This window comes from Protopterus annectens, chromosome 12.part0, assembly GCF_019279795.1.
Source record: "Protopterus annectens isolate FY-2018-M chromosome 12.part0, PAN1.0, whole genome shotgun sequence".
Taxonomy (NCBI): Eukaryota; Metazoa; Chordata; order Ceratodontiformes; family Protopteridae; genus Protopterus; species Protopterus annectens.
The window spans coordinates 900024043-900043690 of NC_056746.1; the positions used below are offsets into that span (position 1 = coordinate 900024043).

General features: G+C 43.7%; 1 protein-coding gene across 1 annotated transcript in view; it reads right to left on the bottom strand.

Moving 5' to 3' along the window:
- ARFGEF2 (ADP ribosylation factor guanine nucleotide exchange factor 2) overlaps positions 1-19648 on the bottom strand; it is a 2483667-nt gene that overhangs the window by 1463334 nt on the left and 1000685 nt on the right. Inside the window, exon 16 of the mRNA XM_044089932.1 lies at positions 18088-18293. Within this exon, the coding sequence (XP_043945867.1) occupies positions 18088-18293 (206 nt within the window). The remainder of the gene's footprint in view (positions 1-18087; positions 18294-19648) is intronic.

The following is a 19648-nucleotide window of genomic DNA, read 5'->3' on the forward strand; positions in this document are numbered from 1 at the left end:
GGGTCAGTTGCTAGCATCCTCTCCTGTTCAGCTGGTGAATCTGGGCATCTTGAGGCAATGTTACAATTGCCTCATGTACACAGACAACCCACTCCTTCTCCCACAAAACACAAATACATGTGAGAGATGCAACTATATAGCCAAACTGGAGGCTGAGCTCTCTCAACTCAGGACTGGCAAGACTAGACAGGAGGAGAAGGAAACCATGCACACCACAAACCCAGTTTCACATAGAACTATCACAACTGCAAAACAAACACATAAACACACAAAGACATACTCGGAGGCACTGATCAAAAATATACCAAAACTACAGAGGCCTCCAAAGCAGACACCCAAGCAACTGCCACCTCAAGACATAAGACATGCAACACATAGTTCTCAAAGTCAGTGTGCTAAACAGTCACAGCCCTTAAGGCCAAACACAATGCCAGACACACTTGTTATAGGTGACTCCATAGTCAGACACACTGACGTCCCACTCACCAGACTGAACAAGGAAAAGATCACAGTAAGCTGCCTGTCGGGCGCTAGAATCCGCCACATAACACAAGCACTCAGGTCACTCCACAGCAAGTACAAGTATAACTCAGTCATTGTCCATGCCGGTGTGAACGACCTGAGACGTACCTCCCTGGACTACATGAAAAGAGACATAGAGGAGCTCTCAGATTATGTAGCCCAGGCCGGTATGACCCTGACCCTGAGCAGTATCCTACCCTCACCAAGAATGATGCCACAATACAGAGACAAAATGATCAGCTTTAATAATTGGATTAATTACTGGTGTCATTCTAAGGGGGATCCAATGTCTGTCTGCCTGGGATGACATGCTTGACAAGCCACGCTGCTTCGCAAGGGACGGCTTGCACCTCTCACCCCTGGGCTTCCAGATATTGGCAAAGGCTCTTGCCACCCCCATAGTGCCTTTTTTAGGCAAGGCTCAAGTGATAAACCTACCACCCTAGAAAACAAAAATGTAAAAAAACTAAGGGTAATACTGCTCATTGCCAGAAGTCTAAACCTCAAGATGCACGCCCTCGAAGCCCTCCTCAGTATGGAGAACATCGATGTCTGTGCTGTGACTGAAACCTGGTTCAAGGCTCCTGAGAGCACCCCAGCACTATCAGGTTATACCTCATATCATGCGTTCTGGCCCCAAAATCCAGACCGAACCACAAAAGGAGGGGGAGTATCCATATTCATAAAGGATACCCACACCTCCAGGTTAGTGGCAACGCACGAAGCATCGGAGGCCATCCAGGTGCAATTAACCATAGGTAAAACTGCCCTACAGTTTGTAGCATGCTACAGACCACCCTCTCAAACTCAGGAAACCCACACAGCCTTCCTGAAGACACTGGAGAGTATGAATGTCTCTCCAAACACCATCATATTGGGTGACTTCAACTACCCAAACATAGACTAGCCCAAAGGTTCCTGGAGTTCATAAACTCAAATGCTATGGAACAACTAGTCACCATTCCCACAAGAGGAGAAAATATACTAGACCTGATCATCACAAACATGGGGACAAAATGCTCCACACCAGAAGTATATCCCTAATTGGTGAGATCAGACCATAAATTAATCTCACTGGAGATCCACATCCCGCCCCCAACCCCAGCAAAAAAGACCACAGTGAAGAACTTCTCAAAAGCAAACTTCACACTTCTTAAGACTGGAGTGGTATCCTTCAAGGCCCCCCGAGCCAGTGGAAACCACAACCCACGCTGCAGAAACCCTTACAAATGCCTTCTACGAGCACCAGGAATGTATGGATCAAGCCATCCCTAATAAAATCAAGACCCTTTCCACCAAAGGCGGGTGCCCGGTCTGGTGGACCCCAGCCATAAACAAACTCTACAACAAGAGGAGAAAGCTACTACATGACAGAGCAAAATCCCTAAAAGGGAAGGCATCTCTGATCAATACTAGCAAAAAACTACGATCACTCATAAAATCATCCAAGGCCAACTTTGAGAGAAAAATCGCTAAAGACACAAAAGACAATCATAAGGCCTTCTTTAGCTATGTTAGAAACCTGGGTGGAAACTCCCAGATATGCTCAGAATTAGTCCAAAATGATACAAAAATCACTGAAACCACAGACATTGCCAACATACTGGCAGACAGGTTCAGTGCAAATTTCTCCCCCCCCCCAAAAGGAGAAATATCTATCCCACCAGAGTCTAGCCTCCCAAACATCTCAGATGCCCAGGTAAGAGCTGCTCTCTCTAAAGCAAAAAACACAGCATCAACGGGACCGGATGGTGTCCCCGGCTGTGTGTTACATGAACTCAATGAGGAACTAAACCCACACATAAGGCTGCTGTTTAATCTTAGCCTTACTACAGGATACGTACCCAAAGAATGGCGTACGGCAACTGTGGTCCCACTCCACAAAGGCGGTGCTTCTACGGACCCTGGAAATTACCGCCCCATAAGCTTGACGAGCCTTGTCTGCAAGGCTATGGAGAGGATCATAATGGAACTCATAAATAAAGACATTGGGGACCTACAGACACTGGATCCTACCCAATTTGGCTTTGTCAAGGGCAGATCCTGCCTCTTGAACTTGGTCGACTTTTTCGAAACAGTCACTAAGGCCATTGATGAGGGTAAGGCAGTTCACACAGCCTACCTTGACCTAGCAAAAGCGTTCGACACAATACCCCACTCGGGCATCATAGAAAAGCTCACCAACTTAGATGTAAACCCATATGTCACAAGATGGGTTGCAAACTGGCTCAAGGACAGAACCCACAGGGTTAGAGTTGCTGGTGCCATGTCAGACTCTAAGCCGGTCACGAGCGGTGTCCCACAGGGCTCAGTCCTGGGCCCCCTCTTGTTCGGCATTTATTTTTCTGCAGTGCAGGCAAACATAGGGGGATTGTGGCTGATTTGCAGATGACTGCAAACTGGGCACCATAATTGACACTCCATCAGACACAGACATCCTCCAGAGAGGTCTCATAGAAATGGATAACTGGTGCCAGAGCCATGGCCTTAAGCTAAATGCCAAAAAATGTATAGTCATACCCTTTGGGAAAAACAAGGTAACCCCTAATTACCACATAGGTGGTAATCCATTAAACACGGAAGAAGTTATCAGGGACCTGGGGACCCAAGTTGACAGTAACCTCTCTTTTGACACTCACATTGCCAAAGTGGTTCGGAAGACCTTCTACATTGCCCACCTGATCATGAAGGATTCACATCCAGATCAGGAGAGGTCATTGTACCCCTGTACTCTTCACTTATCAGACCAATGATTGAGTACAACGCCCCATTCGGAATGTACCTTACCCGACACCTGCAGCAGTTGGAAAGACCCCAAAGTTCCTCACCAAAAGGATAAAGGGCTCAAACATATGTCATACGCTGCCCGACTGAAGAAACTCCAGCTCTATTCAGTCGCATACCGTCTGCTCAGAGGTGATCTGTGCCTGACATACAAGGCCATGTCCAACCCGGAATTAATGGACATGCTCCACCTCAAAATCCAAATCCACCAGAGCCACGAGCAAGAGACTTAAACCTCAACACGGATATAAATAGGACGTGCTGGAGGGACAGATTCATCACCCAGAGACTCCCTACACTATGGAATAGAATCCCAGTCCATGTGAGGCAGAGCCCCTCACTGACTCTGTTCAAGAGAAATCTTGACGAGTGGATGGGAGATCGTAGGTTTACCCTGGGAATCATCTCTGTGTCACTGCTGGACAGAGGCACAGCAAACTAATGGGTATAGTATTCTCATCCTAAGGGGTGGTAAAAGCCACACACACTCTGGCTAGGCTTATAAATGCCCTAGGGCAGACAGCCTAGTATGAACCTATGAACTAAGGAAAAAAGGCACTAATCTAAACCAGGCTATAGGCAGCCCTCTAAGTAGATATCTAAATTAACTAAGTGGAAAAACACACTAGTTTAACAGCTCAAAACAATGAGCCTGACAAAGTTATTTTGAATGCATGCTTAGGAAAGTCGGAATAGAGCAGAGATATAAGCTTTGAGAGTAACAACGGCCAACACTCAAACAGCAAGAAAAACGAACACAGCCAAAACCGTTAACAAAGGTTAACCAATTTACCTAAGCTAAACTACTACTAAGTTATCCCAAAGAGGAAAAACTACTAAATTTAACAGAAAAACACAACTGAAAAGAAGTCACTTAGCCATAATTATTGTTAAGCACCCAATCTTGTTTAGCAGCCAACGAAATCCGGGGAGTTACCTAGGGCATCATGGGATAGGGTGTAAGCCACAAGCCAGTTGAAGACCTCGAGCATTTGTAAAAGGCAGAGTTAGAACAGAGGATCAGTTCCCAAACCCAACCAATACAGAATGAAGGCGAGATAGGACAACATCACATAGTATTTTCTGGGAGTGCAGTGAGTTGGCAGACTTTAAGGATTCCCTGTGGGATGCACTATTGCAGACGCTGGGTGGGAAAATTGGCATGACGAGGGAGATGACTTTTCTGAGCTATGATACAGAATCAGAATTGCCTACACATGGTAAGCCTTGCTGTCTCCAATTATGGTGGCTGCCAAAAAAAGCAATTACTAAAAAATGGAAGTCAAAATCTATACCAACTAAATTAGAAGTAGTGAATACAGTAACAGAGGTAAAATAACTGGAATCAAGATCTTTAGAAACTAAAGTAGGAGCAAACTACATAGGAAAAAATGGGAACTGTGGGAACAATACATACAGGGAAGGAATGAAGTTTAAAAGAAGGTAAGACTTAAATGAGCTATGTAAAGTCTGACTGAAAAGGACTGGGTAGATAAGTGATATATATTGTTTGCAACTGGGAGTGTGTCAGTATGGTTTCTGATGTAAAATGCTTGCAACTAGGATTCTGTTGGTGTGGTTTGTTTTCATGTATATAAATGTATGACTGCGTATGTCATAAGTGATGGTTTAATAAAGATGTTTTTTGTTTAAAAAAAGGGGCAGGAATTAAATAATTAATGTAATGTTGCTTAGGTTATATGACAAATAGCAATATATGTGAAGCATAATGTTTGTTAATTTTAACTTGTCAATACAGTTTGATTGCTTTTATATAAATGTAAATGTGCCTATGTCACAAGTGATAATTCAATAACGGTGTTTAAAAAAAGAAAAAGCTCAGGAAGAGACTTGGGAAGAGGAAGGACCAGGAGAACCCTGTAGGAAGCCATGAAGGTGAGCCCTATCAAAACCAGCTCTAACTCTGGAGTTTCCATCCAACTTGTAATGTTTAGTAAATGTATGCACAGAAGTCCAGGTTGCTTCCTCAAGAACAGAGTTAGCATCCAAACCCTTGACAAAAGCACCAGAAGAAGCCATAGCCCTAGTAGAATGAGCCTTAACAGAATAAGGAATGCTCTTACCATGAAAGGAATAATAAAGAAATAGCTTTTGTGACCCAAGAAGAAACAGTTTGCTTGGATACAGCTAATCCTAAGAAACTAGGATGAAAGAAAACAAAAAGCTGATCAAATTCCCTAATAGTCTTATCTAAATAAAATCTGGATTGTCTATGCACATTCAATGAGTGCAGCACTTTTTCACTGGCAGACTGCGGAAAAGGGGAAAAAAGTTGGCAAATGAATTAACTGATTAAGGGACAACTCATTCACCTCCTTAGGCATAAAAGAATAATTAGTATGCAAGTTCACCCTGTCCTTATGAAAAAACAAAAAAAACAAAAAAAAAAAAAGGACAAGCCATAAGGGCTTGATGCTCAGATAAGGGTCTGGCAGAAGTAAGGGCTAACAAAAGGACAGTCCTCCAAGAGCAATGCTGCAAGGAAGCTGAAGCTACATGTTCAAAAGGAGCCCGAGTCAATTTTTCCAAAACAAAATTAAGTTCCTAGGAAGGAAGAACAGGCTTCCTGGGAGGCCTAATATGAAGGACACTTTTTAGGAATTGTTTAGCCTCAAACCTAGAAGCTAAAGGATGAGATAAAAGCAGACAAGAAGAGAAAGCTGACAAATGGGCCTTAACAGAAGAAAAAGCCAACCCAGCATTGAGCAATTCACACGGATAAAAAAAGAACCGAAGGAGTATCCACAGAAAGGGGATCCAGGTTTCAAATAAGACAGCAAAACAGAAAACCTCTACCATTTGGATAAATATGGTTTCCTGGCCTCCTGAATGACCCTCAGCACATCCTAAGAAAAAAGGTGCCTATATGGAATCAAAATCCTATCAACCACAGTGTCAGATGAAGAGTGGACAGTTGGAGATGGATGAGAGAACCCTTGTCCTGTGTAAGTAGGTCCACCCCGTGAGGTAACTTGTGATGATTGCCATTGGTTAAATGCAGAAGAAGAGGGAACCAATGCTGTCTTGGCCAAAAGGGACTCACTAACAAAATTTTGGAAGCATCCTGTTGAATTTGAACAGGACTTTTGAAATGAGGGGAAGGGGAGGGAACACAAAGAACTATCCCCTTCCAAGAAAAGGATAGGACATCCACCTTCCAAACCACAGGACCTGGGACTCTGGCACAAAATAGAGAAAGTTGTCTGTTCAGAGTGGAGGCAAATAGATCTACATGAGTACCACCCCACTGATGGGCAATGTCCAGAAACACATCCCTGTAAAGCATCCAGTCAAGGGATTGAGTTAAGAACATAAGAGCCAAATGTTAAAGAAGATAAAATCTTGTTCCTCGTGTTTGTTTACATATCACATCACTGTGGAACTGTTTGCAAATACCATGAGTGGTCCTGGGGAGAAAAAGAGGATGAAAAGCCTGAGACATCAGCAAGAAGAGCTCTCATCTCTTACACACCAATGTGTTTTTTCTTTTGAAGAAATCACCACATCCCCTGCACCTTTAGACAGTCAAATCTGCTCCCCATCCCACATATAAAGCATCTGAACAGCTCCTGAGAGAGAGAAAGAAGAGGGAGATGAAAAGGGAGCCCTGGATTTAAAGAAAACTGCTGGATCCACCAGTGAAATTCTTGAGACTTGAACAACAAATTCTAGGGATGTGCATGCTGAAGCCAAAATATCTTCAGGAACCACTAAAAAACTTTCTCATGTGGAGTTTGGCCAGAGGAAGCAGACAGAACGTGGATGCCATGAATCCTACAGCTCTCAGAAACTCAATGGCTGTAAAAAAGGCCGGAAGAAAAACAGCTTGAAAGAAGAAAATGAGTGGCAAGGCCTTGGAAGGAGGCAGGGATGCCAGCAATTGCACTGTCTGAATCCTGCACCCCAGAAAAAACATGGTCCTGACAAGGCATCACAAAGTACTTTTAGAAGTTTATTGTGAACCCCAGGCTTTGCAAAAGGGAAATGGCAAAATGAAGATTTTTGCAAAAGGATCTTTGGAGAGTATACCTTAAACAGGAGGTCTTCCAAGTAAGGAAATACTTGGATCCCCTGAATCTTTCAAAAAGCAATCACATCAACGAGGCATTGTATGAATACCCCTGGTGCAGTAGAAAGGCCAAAGGGCAAAGCAGAGAACTGAAAAAGGCAGGAAGCAACAGAAGAACGTAAACACTTCCTGAAAAGGGGACAGATCGGAATATGGAAATAAGCATCCTTAAGATCCAGATATACCGTGTTAGCCTGAGGAAGCAAAACAGGGAATAAAGTCTGAAGGGACAATATTCGAAAGGAGGGCACCGTCAGAAAAGTGTTTAGATGAGAAAAGTCTACAATTGGTCTCCAAATACCCTCTTTTCTGGGTACTAGAAATGTCCTGAAGTAAAACTCCCCTCCCCCACTAGGACATCTGAAGCACCTCTGGAAAGGAGTGTTCTTCCTGAGGGGACTAAGGAACACCTATAAAAGGAGGAAGGGATTTCCAAGCCATGAAATACCCCTGATGAATAATGGACAAGACCCAGGAATCCTGAGTAATCTGTAGCCAAAAAGGAAGAGAGAGAGTGAGGTGAAGCGAAAATTCACTGGGAAAAATAGGAGTTGGACAGCACCTGGTTTATCTGGAAAAGTAGACTTCTGAGGCACCGAAGTCTGAGTAGCCCTAGAAAGAGGAGCCTGCGTGCCATGCTTTTTTGCCCTTAGGAGGAGGGTGAGATTGCCTGCAAACAAAGGCTGGTTTATTGGGGTAGTTTCTCTGAAACTGAGGCACAGGAGAAACAAAAACATGTTTAAGTTCCTGTAAAGCCTTGCCTTTAACCTGAAGGGACTTAAACATATCAGCAGCAGCTTCACCAAACAAGTGTTTATTATCAAGAGGGACATAGTACAGTTTTGTAACTACCATAAATGTAGATGTTCGAGTGCTCATACAGCTGCAGTCATAACAGATGGGTTATCCTGCCGTCAGGCGGGTCCTCGGTCGGCCGAATTCCAAAGTCTAGGTCCGGCGTCGGTTGTCGTCGCTTCTTCCCTGACGTCAGTGCGGCAGGGGTATAAAAGGGGCAGCCGACGCCATTTTCTTCAGTTTTTCTTGCCCCAGATGTCAGGTGCCCCCAGAAGGAAGGCAAACATAATGTTATGCAAAGATGCAATGTTGATAAATCAAAAACAGTAGTTGCAAGCAAATACACCATAAAAGAATACCCCAAAAAGGGTATATGAAAAGTGTTTGTCATAAGGCCTGTCCTAAGAGGGGATGGTGGGAGGGAAACCTTGACTGCAGCTGTATGAGCACTCGAACATCTACATTTATGGTAGGTACAAAACTGTACTATGTTCATCGTGCATACAGCTGCAGTCATAACAGATGGGTAGAATCCCAAAGCTAAGTAAGGGTGGTATGCACTAAGTGGAACTAGGAGGGGCTAGGATGCCCTGCAGGACTGCTGTGGCAAAGCCCGCTCTAGATTTTGAGTATAGTGGGAGGGGATAGTGCTTGGAGAAAGTGTGCACTGAACTCCAGGTGGCTGCTTCCAAAATGTCCTAGGTAGGGACCCCCCTGAGGAAGACTGCAGAGGTAGCTGTGGCTCTAGTGGAGTGGGATCTGATGCATGCAGGCACAGTTTTTCCATGAAATGAGTAACAAAAGCGTATGCAGTGGGCTATCCATTTTGAAATTGTCTGTTTGGAAATATCCTTTCCCTGAGCACCTGTAGCATAGGACACAAAGAGTTGCTCAGATTTCCTGAATGGCTTTGTTCTGTCCAAATAGTAACGAAGTTGTCTGTGAATGTCCAAGGAATGTAGTAGTCTTTCCCCTTTGTTTTGTGGATTAGGATAAAAGGTAGATAAGTGGATAGTCTGATTCAAAGCTACACTGGATACTACCTTTGGCATAAAGGTAGGGTTGGTTCATAAGGAAACTCTGTCTTGATGGAAAATGATGAATGGTTGCACAGCCATGAGGGCCTGTAGCTCCGAAACCCTGCGTGCGGAGGTGATAGCCAGAAGAAAGGCTGTTTTCCATGACAAGTACTGTAACTCTGTTGAAGAAGCTGGCTCGAAGGGAGGAAGGGTCAGCTTTTCCAATACGAAGTTGAGGTCCCAAGCAGGGACTGGTGGTTTCCTTGGGGGTTTTATATTCTTTGTCCCTCTGAGGAACTGCCTTAAGAGAGGGTGAGAGAATAAAGGAGTATCTGTGTTGTACTGTGCAGAAATGGCTGAAGCATGGATCTTGATGGAGGAGAAGGAAAGTCCATTGTTTAACATCTCAGCTAGGTACTGTAAAATTTGAGGTATATTTATTACCCAAGGATTCTGTCCCTTTTCTTGATTCCAGGCACAAAATCGTTTCCATTTGGCAGAGTAGGCCTTTCTAGTAGAAGGTCTTCTGGCCTCCAAGATGACATCCTGCACCTCCTTGGAGAGGAGAAACTGTTGGGAAATCAAGGAATTCTCCATGCAGCTAGATTTAGAGTTTTGAGATTGCTGTGAAGGGTTTTGCAGTTGTGCTGGGACAACAGAAGAGGGACTAGAGGTAGGATCCATGGTGGGGAATGTGTCAGGCTCTTCAGGAGTGGATACCAGTGTTGTCTTGGCCAGTCTGGAGCAATGAGAATCATTTTTGGCCTCTCTGCTCTGGCTTTTAATAGAACTTTGGGCAGCAGAGGAAGAGGTGGGAAGGCATAGACTGTCAATGTTGCCCAATTGAAGGAAAGTGCGTCCACTTTCCAGGCCTGTGGATGGTAGGTCCTTGAACAAAATTTTTTCAACTGGCAATTTCTCTGGGTAGCAAAGAGATCTATGTCTGGCTGTCCCCATGCCTGAGTTATCTTTGTGAAAACTTGAGGATGCAACTTCCATTCGTGTGGATCTGTCATATTTCTGCTTAGGTTGTCTGCCAGTGTGTTTTCCTTCCCTGGCAGGAATAGTGCCTGTAGTTGAATTTGCAGTTCCAGTGCTGTGTTCCATATGGTCATGGCTTGCCTGCACAGGGGGTATGAATGCGTTCCCCCGTTTGTTTATATACCACATTACTGTGGTGTTGTCTGTCCTTATCAATAGCTGGCCTGGATGCAGTAGGTCTTTGAAGGTCATAACAGCCTTTTGCATGGCTAGCATTTCCTTTTGGTTGATGTGAAGGTGTTTCTCTTTTCGGGTCCATTTTCCCTGAATGCACTGATCTGTCATGTGTGCTCCCCAGGCGTAGTCTGAAGCGTCTGTAGTGATGATTTGAGTTGCTTGAGGTACACAGAACGAAGACCTGTGTTTCTTTGGCAAGCTTGAGTCCACCACAAAAATTCCTTTTGAAGGCATGGAATGAGTGGTATAATTGCTTCCAAGCTGTGGCTGTGTTGAGACCATAAGTTTTTCAGGTACCATTGAAGTTTCCTCATATGCAGCTTTGCACATGGGATTAGTAGGATGCAAGATGCCATGAATCCCAGAGCCTGCAGGACTTTCCTTGCAGTTAACCTGGTGTAAGTTGCCATTTTTCTGAAGTACTGAGACAGTTGCCCTTGCTTGTCTGGCATGAGGTAGGCCATCTGGGTGGTTGTATCCAAGCTGGCACCCAGGAAAATTATTTGTTGAGAGGGTATTAGTTTTGATTTCTTTTTGTTGACTGTGTATCCCAGGAAGTTCAACAGTTTTATTACAAACACCAGGTGCTGCAGTAGTATGTCTTTGCTGTCCGCTTGGATCAGGCAGTCGTCCAGATATGGGTAGATTTGTATCCCTTGTAGTCTGCAGAAGGCGATTATTGATGCCAGGCATTTCGTAAACACTCTGGGCGCAGTAGATAAGCCAAAGGGCAATGCAGAGAATTGGTAATGGGTTGAACCTGCAAGAAATCTGAGGTATCTTCTGCAATCTTGTCTGATAGGGACATGCAGGTATGCCTCCTTGAGGTCCAATGTTACCAGCCAAGACTCCTTGCCCAGCATGGGAAGAAGCTGCTGTAATGTGAGCATCTTGAATTTTGGCACCTGTAGATATGTGTTTAGGATGGATAGGTCTAAGATAGGTCTCCAATCTTTGTATTTCCTTGGTACCAGGAATAGTCTGGAATAAAACCCTTGACCTTGTTCTTTTGCAGGTACCTCTTGAATTGCTTTCATGTCCATGAGAGCTGAAACTTGTTTTTGTGCCTCTGCCCTTTGATGTTGTGGCAGGTTTGGCATGCCTCTCATTTTTGGACGGGTGTGGAAGTGGAACCTGTAGCCTCTGTCTATAATGTCCAGAATCCATTTGTCTTTTGTAACAATATGCCAATTTTTTGAGAATAATGTCAGTTTTCCACCCAAAGGTGCTGCCATTAAAGCTTTGCTTGGCAGGTGTAGGGGGAAGTCATTGTGTCTGTTTTCTAAAAGACTGTGATCTATCTTCTCCACCTCTTGGGGTCGGTGCTTGCCACTGTCTGGCTCTGAAAGATCCTTGAGGTTGCCCTCTACCCCTTGGGTGCCTGTATCTGCCCCTTTGAGATCTATCCGTGGCTGGAAAGGACCAATTTTTTGAAGGCCAGTTTCTGCTGAAACGTGGAGGCTGTACCTGCAGGAAATCTTTCACTGTTTGCATTGATTTTGCTTTTTCCTCCATTTTCTTTAGCACCTCCTCAGCTTTGACACCAAACAATACATCTTTTTGAAGAGGTGCATCTAATAATTTAGCTTTGACATGATCTGGTAAGGTTTGCTCTTTGAGCCAAGCATGCCTACGTATAACAGAACCCATAACAGCAGCTCTACATGAGGCCTCTAAAGCATCAAAACCACACTGCAAGGTATGTTTACCCACTTGCTCTGCACCATGCAACAAATCCTGCAACTCTTTTAAATCTGGTTGGTCCGGTTGTGTCATCTTGCTTTTCAGCTGAGATATCAAAAACTGTTGATACTTTAACATATGGAACTGACAGTTTAATGCCCTCATGGTTAAAGTGGCCGAGGTGTACACCTTTTCCCCCCACCTTTCTAAAGCTCTGGAATCTCTCTCTGAAGGTAATGGGTTTTTAGCAGTAGAGGCCTTAATTCACTTGGGACCCTGTGAAATTGTTTCTGGGTCAGCAGTATGGCTTTTATATAGTAACTGGTGAGAATCAGGAACCCAGTAATACCTGTCTGGTTTAACAGGAGCTGGAGGCAAAGAATCTGGATTAAGGCTGGCTTCTGTGTACACATCATCCAATATATCTAAAACAGGAGGGATAGCCAGAGGCCTATGCTGGGGGAGCAGAAGAAATTCCCTGAGCCTTTTTTTGGAATCTGAGTAATCTTGGCCTTCCCAGTGAAAGTGTTCCCTCAGTGTATGCAGGGTTTCCCCAAAAGAGAAGTCCTCAGGGTGGGGGGGAGACCGAGGGAATAGACTCCTCTGCATCAGAGTCTTCAAATGGAGAATAGGCATAATCCTGGTCCTCAGATAGTTCTGAGGTAATAGAAGCTTGATCTGAGGAAGGGTAGTCTTCCTCTAGTCTGGGCCTTTTGTCAGAGGGGGGTTGAGAACCCCTGATAAGAGTAATCAAATCCTCAGCCATTTTAAGCATCTGTTTTTTAGGCATGGTGTCTTGAGAGGGGGTCTGAGGAACCTGTTTTTTGGTTTTCATGGCTGCTTTAGATTTAGTGAAGGCTTTACTAGAGAAGGAGGAAGGCCTGAAGACCCCTTGAGAAATGGCAGGCCTGTCTAAATTCTGAGTTTCCCCGCCAGGAGTGGCGTCGGAGTCTGTAGTAGGAATGGGGGCCGAGGAGCCTGCGACCTCTGGTACTGAAGACACCGGTAATGCATTGTCATCGGTACTCAGGGGCTGCGTAGGTGCCTCGCTGAGTACCGGAGAACCTGTAGTTGGCCTTAGCGTGGTTTCAGTAGGTGGTGCGGACCTCGTATGTCAGTCCTTATCTTTGCTTTTTTTGCTCAAAACTGGAGTTGGAGTATCCGACGACATAATATAATTAAATTTTTTGCCAAAAAAGTGAAGGGCGAACTCCGCCCGACACTTAATAGTGCGCTTATTGAATCTAGCACAAAAACGGCAGGCCGAGACGTCGTGGTCTGGGCCTAAGCAAGGTATACAGAAAGAGTGGAAATCCTTATGCGGTATTTGCTTCCCACATGAAATACAATTATTAACTTTGTCTGACATCGGTCTGAGGCAAGAAAAGTTTCCCCAACAAGGTACTTGGCTTTCAAGAAGACTTCGGCTGAAATACTTTCGTAAATCTCAGGAGCTGGCCGACCGGCACTTAAGAATTGCTTCTGCTTCGGGCACCGCGCGGCAAGAAAGACTGAAGAAAATGGCGTCGGCTGCCTCTTTTATACCCCTGCCGCACTGATGTTAGGGAAGAAGCGACGACAACCGACGCCGGACCTAGACTTTGGAATCCGGCCGACCGAGGACCTGCCTGACGGCAGGATAACCCATCTGTTATGACTGCAGCTGTATGCACGATGAACATCTATCAACTTAGCCTTTACATCATCAGGCAAAGTTTTCAAGCCAAAGCCAAGAAGACATTATCACTGACCCAAAAGCAGCAGCCCTAGAGGAAGCATCTGCTGTGTCATAACTAGACTTGACGGAATGACAAGCCATCTGGGAGGAAGTCCCTAACAGGCAAAGATGTTCTGCCCTCAGAGTCTGGAAGACCAGAAATAACCTGACAAGCCTGGGACAGGAGAGCCAACATGTACCTGGACATGTGGGTCTGATAATTAACAGCCCAAAAAGCCAAGGTAGCTGAGGTGTAAACCTTCTTGCCTAGTTTTTCTATGGCCCTGCTATATTTATCACAGGGCAGTAACTTGGGAGAAGGAAGCAATTGAGAGGGCGTGTCAAAAGCGACAGACACCACTGAGAGGTCAGCCGAGGGACAATTGTACAAAACTTTGCAGCTCTCTTGCACCCTATAAAATCTATCAGGCTCCTTGGGAGCAGGGGGCTGAGAGTCTGCAGCCTTAGAAGCACTGGAAAAAGCATATAACAATGCATCCAACACAAAAGAAACAACAGGAGGTTTAAGAGATCTGCAGCAACTCATAGCATATGTTATGTACCTCAGAGACCTCAGGACAATCCCGTTTAAGAAATCAATCATCCTGGAGATTGTGTTGCCACAAGAATCTCTTCAAAGGGATTATCAGGACTGGTAGATTCCTCTTCTTCTGATCCATATTCCAAAGGAGAAGGAATCTGAGCAAAGTAAGCAAAGGATTCCTCAACCGAATCAAGCTCCTCCCCAAAGGAATCCTGTTCCCTGGGTCTTTTCAGGGGAGTACAGGATCAAGGGGGGGGTGGAACAGAAACTCCCTGAGCAGGTTTCTGTGCCATCAAAGTATTAAACCCTAAGTGAAGGCATGTCATTCACTCTGTGGATCCTTTGGCGCAGGAGAAATATGCTTAGTCTTTTGCTTTTTCTTCAACGGGATGTATACCTTATAAAATTTGGGGGGCTCTGACTAGGACAGCATTCAATGACAGCAGTAGAGACGTCTTCTCTGACTAATATTTGAGGAACACCCCCATACACTTCTGAAATATTCAGCTGTGGATCCCCCTGAGCATCCGAAATGGACGTCTGCAAAGCCTAAGTGGAAGTGCTGACAGTTGGATCCCTGACAGCCTCCAACTCAATCACGGCAGTTATCCTAAAACAAAGTCAAGCAAACCTCTGGATATTAATTCACCTTGGAAGCAACATCTGGCTTTGGCTGAACAGCATATTCCAGCCTAGGCTTCTTGACCTTTTTCTTCACTGATGGTTGTCACTAGGAATGGGAAGTATCCTTCATCGTGTCTTTTGCAAGCATCTTAAGCCAACTATTTTCAATTTAAAGCACCAAAGAAGATAGTCTACTATGAAGGGTTTTAGGTACAAAAGCATGACAAATGGAAAAGGACATATGACCATGAGAGGCACCCAAGCAAAAAAAAAACACTGGCTGTGGTGGTCTTTATGGGGAATCTGTCTCCCACACTGGCATTTCCCCTTCTTGGATGACATGAAACCCCACACACAAAAATAAAAAGGGATAAGTAAAAATGAACCCCAACGGGGCACTACCTGCAACAGCTTGGTGAACCAGCAATGGTACTGGTTCAGACCAAAGATCAAGAAATGGCATTTGGACTGGCTGCAAGAAGTTCTGAGGACAGTACATACGGATGTCACCTTTCTGCCCTACACTAAGCGAGGAGCATAAATGTGACATATGGTGTACCTTACAGCAACCTAAAGGCTTTGGTATACTGGCCGGATGTCAGGCTGCCCTTGGCAGGGGATCCCTAATGTAAAGAATACTGCAACAGTGAAATGCAAACAGATGTAAAGACTCATCAGTCTGGCAAGTTTAATATGCAAAGCCATGGAATGAAGCATCATGGAAATTATCAACAAGCACACTGACAACCTACAGACACAGGACCCATCCCAGTTTGGGTTTGTCAAGGAAGGTTTTGCCTACTTAACCTGGTAGACTTCTTCAAGTGGGTCACCGATGCAATGGATAAGGGGAAGCTGCTGCATACTGCCTACCCCGATCCGGGTAAGGCATTCAATACAATACCCCACTCAGCAACTGTTGACAAACTCACCAAACTAGGCATAAAGCCATACATAATTCTTTGGATTGCCAGCTGGCTCACAGATAGGCTCCAAGAAATCAGGACTGCTGAGATCACCTCCACCACAAGACTGGTCACCAGCAGAGTACCTCAGGGATCTGTGCTGGGCTCAATCCTGTTTGGCATCTACTTCTCAGAAGTCAAAGCAAATGTCAAAAGCCTCTGGTTCACCAAGTTTGCAGATGAATGTAAACCAGGAGTTATTGCAACTTCCCCCATGACAGTAATGTCGTGCAAGACAGACTAACACAGACAAGTGACTGTTGCCAAAGCCACGGTTTAAAACTCAACACCAATAAGTGCATTATAGTGCCCTTTGGGAACATGTCCACAAAAGCCAATTACTCCAAGAACAACAACAATATTATGTACTTATTAAAATAAAAATATCTATTTTTTTTTAGGTAACATCATTTTAGCTTAACATTTTAGACAAGATACATCTATTCAAACATCAACATAAAAACATTTTATATACAGTGTAATTAATTTGGTTAACTCTACAATATTTTTATAAGGTTTATTTTTTAAGGGTACATTTAGTACACTGTAGCTTTTAAAACAGGTGATTGTATTATATTTAATTAATGAAGTCCTGTGGTTGGTTTATTCTTAAATAGGTAAATTATTTTTTAATTATATATTTGTAAACTGATTGCTTTTAATTTGATTTGTTTTTTCTGTGACTGGTGTACAAGGTCCTTTCAGGTTTCCTTCACTCTTTGGTTCCATCGATAAAATACCCTTAAGAGTTGACCTGGTAGTTAGGGATCTGGGAGCCTATGTAGACAGTAATATGGCTTTCGACCAACACTTAACCAAGATAGTAAGAAAGTCATTCTATGCCGCCCAACTTGTAAGTAAAGGTATGACATTCACGTCCAAGGAAGTTATAGTACCACTTTACTCTGGCCTTATCAGACCCATCAATGAGTACAATGCAGCCTTCGGCATGTACTTGACCAGGGATTTGCAACAGCTGAAATGCCCACAGAGGTTCTTCACCAGGAGAATCCAGGGTATTAACACACTGTTCTACACAGATTGCCTTAAGGCCCTATCTCTATACTCTGTCACCTACATGTTAATGACAGGTGAGCTATGCCTCGTACAAAGGCATCCAAACATAGCCTAATGCATCTTTTACACATCCATAAAACAGCAAAGAAACAATAAATCCAAGGATTTAAACATTGCCTGCAACATAAACAAAACATGATGGCAAGACCAGTGTTTATCTCAAAGGATCTCTGCACTTTGGAATAGGCTCTCAATTCATATGAAGCAGAGTTCCTCCATGACCCTATTTAAATGAAATCTTGACCACTGGATGGGAAACCTTATTTTCATCCTCCCGGTCTGGTCCCCCATGTCTCTAATGGACAGAGGCAGACAGCAAGCAAAATATTACCTAACTAAAATACCCCTCCACACAAAGCCCTTAGCCAACTTCAAAATGAAATACCCCTCGTAATACACACTCATGGTACATGGGGATAATAATGAGTTGGATTGCACAGCTAGGCTTATAAATGCCTTGGTGGTTGTTAGCCTAGTACATACCTATGACAGCTTGAGTACACAACTTAATTATTGCATTTTCAACCTCTAATAATAAAGAGAAAGAGCTATGCTATCAACCTTTACTTAAAACTCACTTACGGATAGATGGAAGACAGTCAAAACATAATATCTGGAAATACAAATTAAAATGCTAAGAAGCTGTCCCTGCAACGTTTCCTAACTTCCTCAGTTAATGTATTAGGACAATCAGGCACCTAACAAGACTGACTAATGTAGCTCAGAGCAGCTATGCAAACATGCCTTGGCAGCTGTTACTGCCCCTGTGACTGATGTCAAGTTTTAGCACAAAAGATAATTTAAAAATAAATAGTATATGCCACCACTTGACTAAGAAGGGTCTTTGAGTCAATCTCTCCAAAGAGCCATTAAAAAGAGATTTCAAGGAATGCACAAATATGTTTACTATATACTGTTGCATTTTCTCACATTAAAGTGCAAATAATTTAACACAACTTTGAAAATTACTAAGTTACCATTCACTAACAAGTACATACATGCAAATGTCTCCAGACCTAGCTACACTGACAAAAGAAAAGTCTACTTACCCTTGATTGCATTCAAGATATCTTGCAGCAAATTTTTCCATCAGCCTATCAATCTTCTGTGCCTCACCAGGTAAGCGGAAGCCTTCCAAAAACATACGAAGTGCAGACACAAAATCTTTTTCACAGAAATTCAGCTGGTCAACATATGCATACATCACCTCCTTGTTGAATTTATTGTTCTCACCTAAAAACTCACCCACTTGTGTCTAAGATAAAGAAACGGAGACAAAAAATTAAAAAGTTGAAAGTTTACTGTGTATTATGTAATATAAAATCAGACACTGACTTCATTTTGTACAGTGAGCAAGTAAAATGAAACAGCAGTCACTAGCTGGTACTTAACAGAATAGTGGATCTTCAACATTATCTCTATCAGCATTAGTAGCAACAGTATAGTCACAAGCAGTTCTCACTGAGGAACCACACTACTTCATCACCTTTCCTCAACAGGGACAACCTAGGCAACCCAAGGTAAGGAGAGTCTTGATCAGCTCCTTTCCACTTCTTTCATATTGCAGTTTCAGGGAAATCAATTACTATGATGAGCAGACTGAAGAAGAGGATAACCAGTAAAAAGTGGCTGAGGCACACAGTCACTAAGGATCCAAAAGCAAGGAAAAAATAAGCAGCTTTAATAAAGAATGAACAAGCGCTTTTGTCCTGCTACCATACAGGACTTCTTCAGAATAAAACAGTTAAAACACTCACAAATCAATTTAAATACCCTCTCCCACTGAAAAAGATGCCATAACGTTTTAAAGACACATATACCTCCCCAAAAGAAATCCAAAATACATAGTTTCATAGTATAGTACTAGGCTATCTGCCCTGGGGCATTTGTAAGCCTAGCCATAGTGATGTGGCATTTGCCACCCCATGAAATGGTACAAAAATGTACACAATAAATTTAGAATACTGTGTCTAGTAGTGACACAATGAAGGTCCCCTTATATAATAGAATTAGTTTACTGAGCCTCTGTCTAGCAGTGACACAGATGTGACCCCTGGGGTAAACTTACGATCTCCCATCCACTCATCAAGATTTCTCTTGAAGAGAGTCAGTGAGGGGCTCTGCCTAATACGAACTGGGATCTTGTTCCAAAGCATCGGAAGCCTCTGGGTTATGAATCTATCCCTCCAGCATGTCCTATTCATACTTGTGCCGAGGTTTAAGACTTTAGTTCTCGTGGTCCTGATGGACTTGGATTTTTTGAGGTGGAGCATGTCCATCAGATCCTGATTGGACATGGCCTTGTATGTCAGGCAGAGATCACCTCTGAGCAGGCGGTATGATATTGAATAGAGGTGAAGTTTCTTTAGTCTGGCAGAATAAGACATATGTTGGATACCCTTGATCCTCTTGGTGAGGTACTTTTGTGGTCTCTCCAGCTGTTGCAAATGCCGGGTGAGGTACATACCAAATGGGGCATTGTACTCAATCATGGGTCTGATGAGGGAGGAATATAGGGGTACAATGACATCCTTGGATCTGGATGTGAATCCCTTCATGATGAGGTGTGCAAGGTAGAATGTTTTTCTAACCACTTTGGCAACGTGGGTA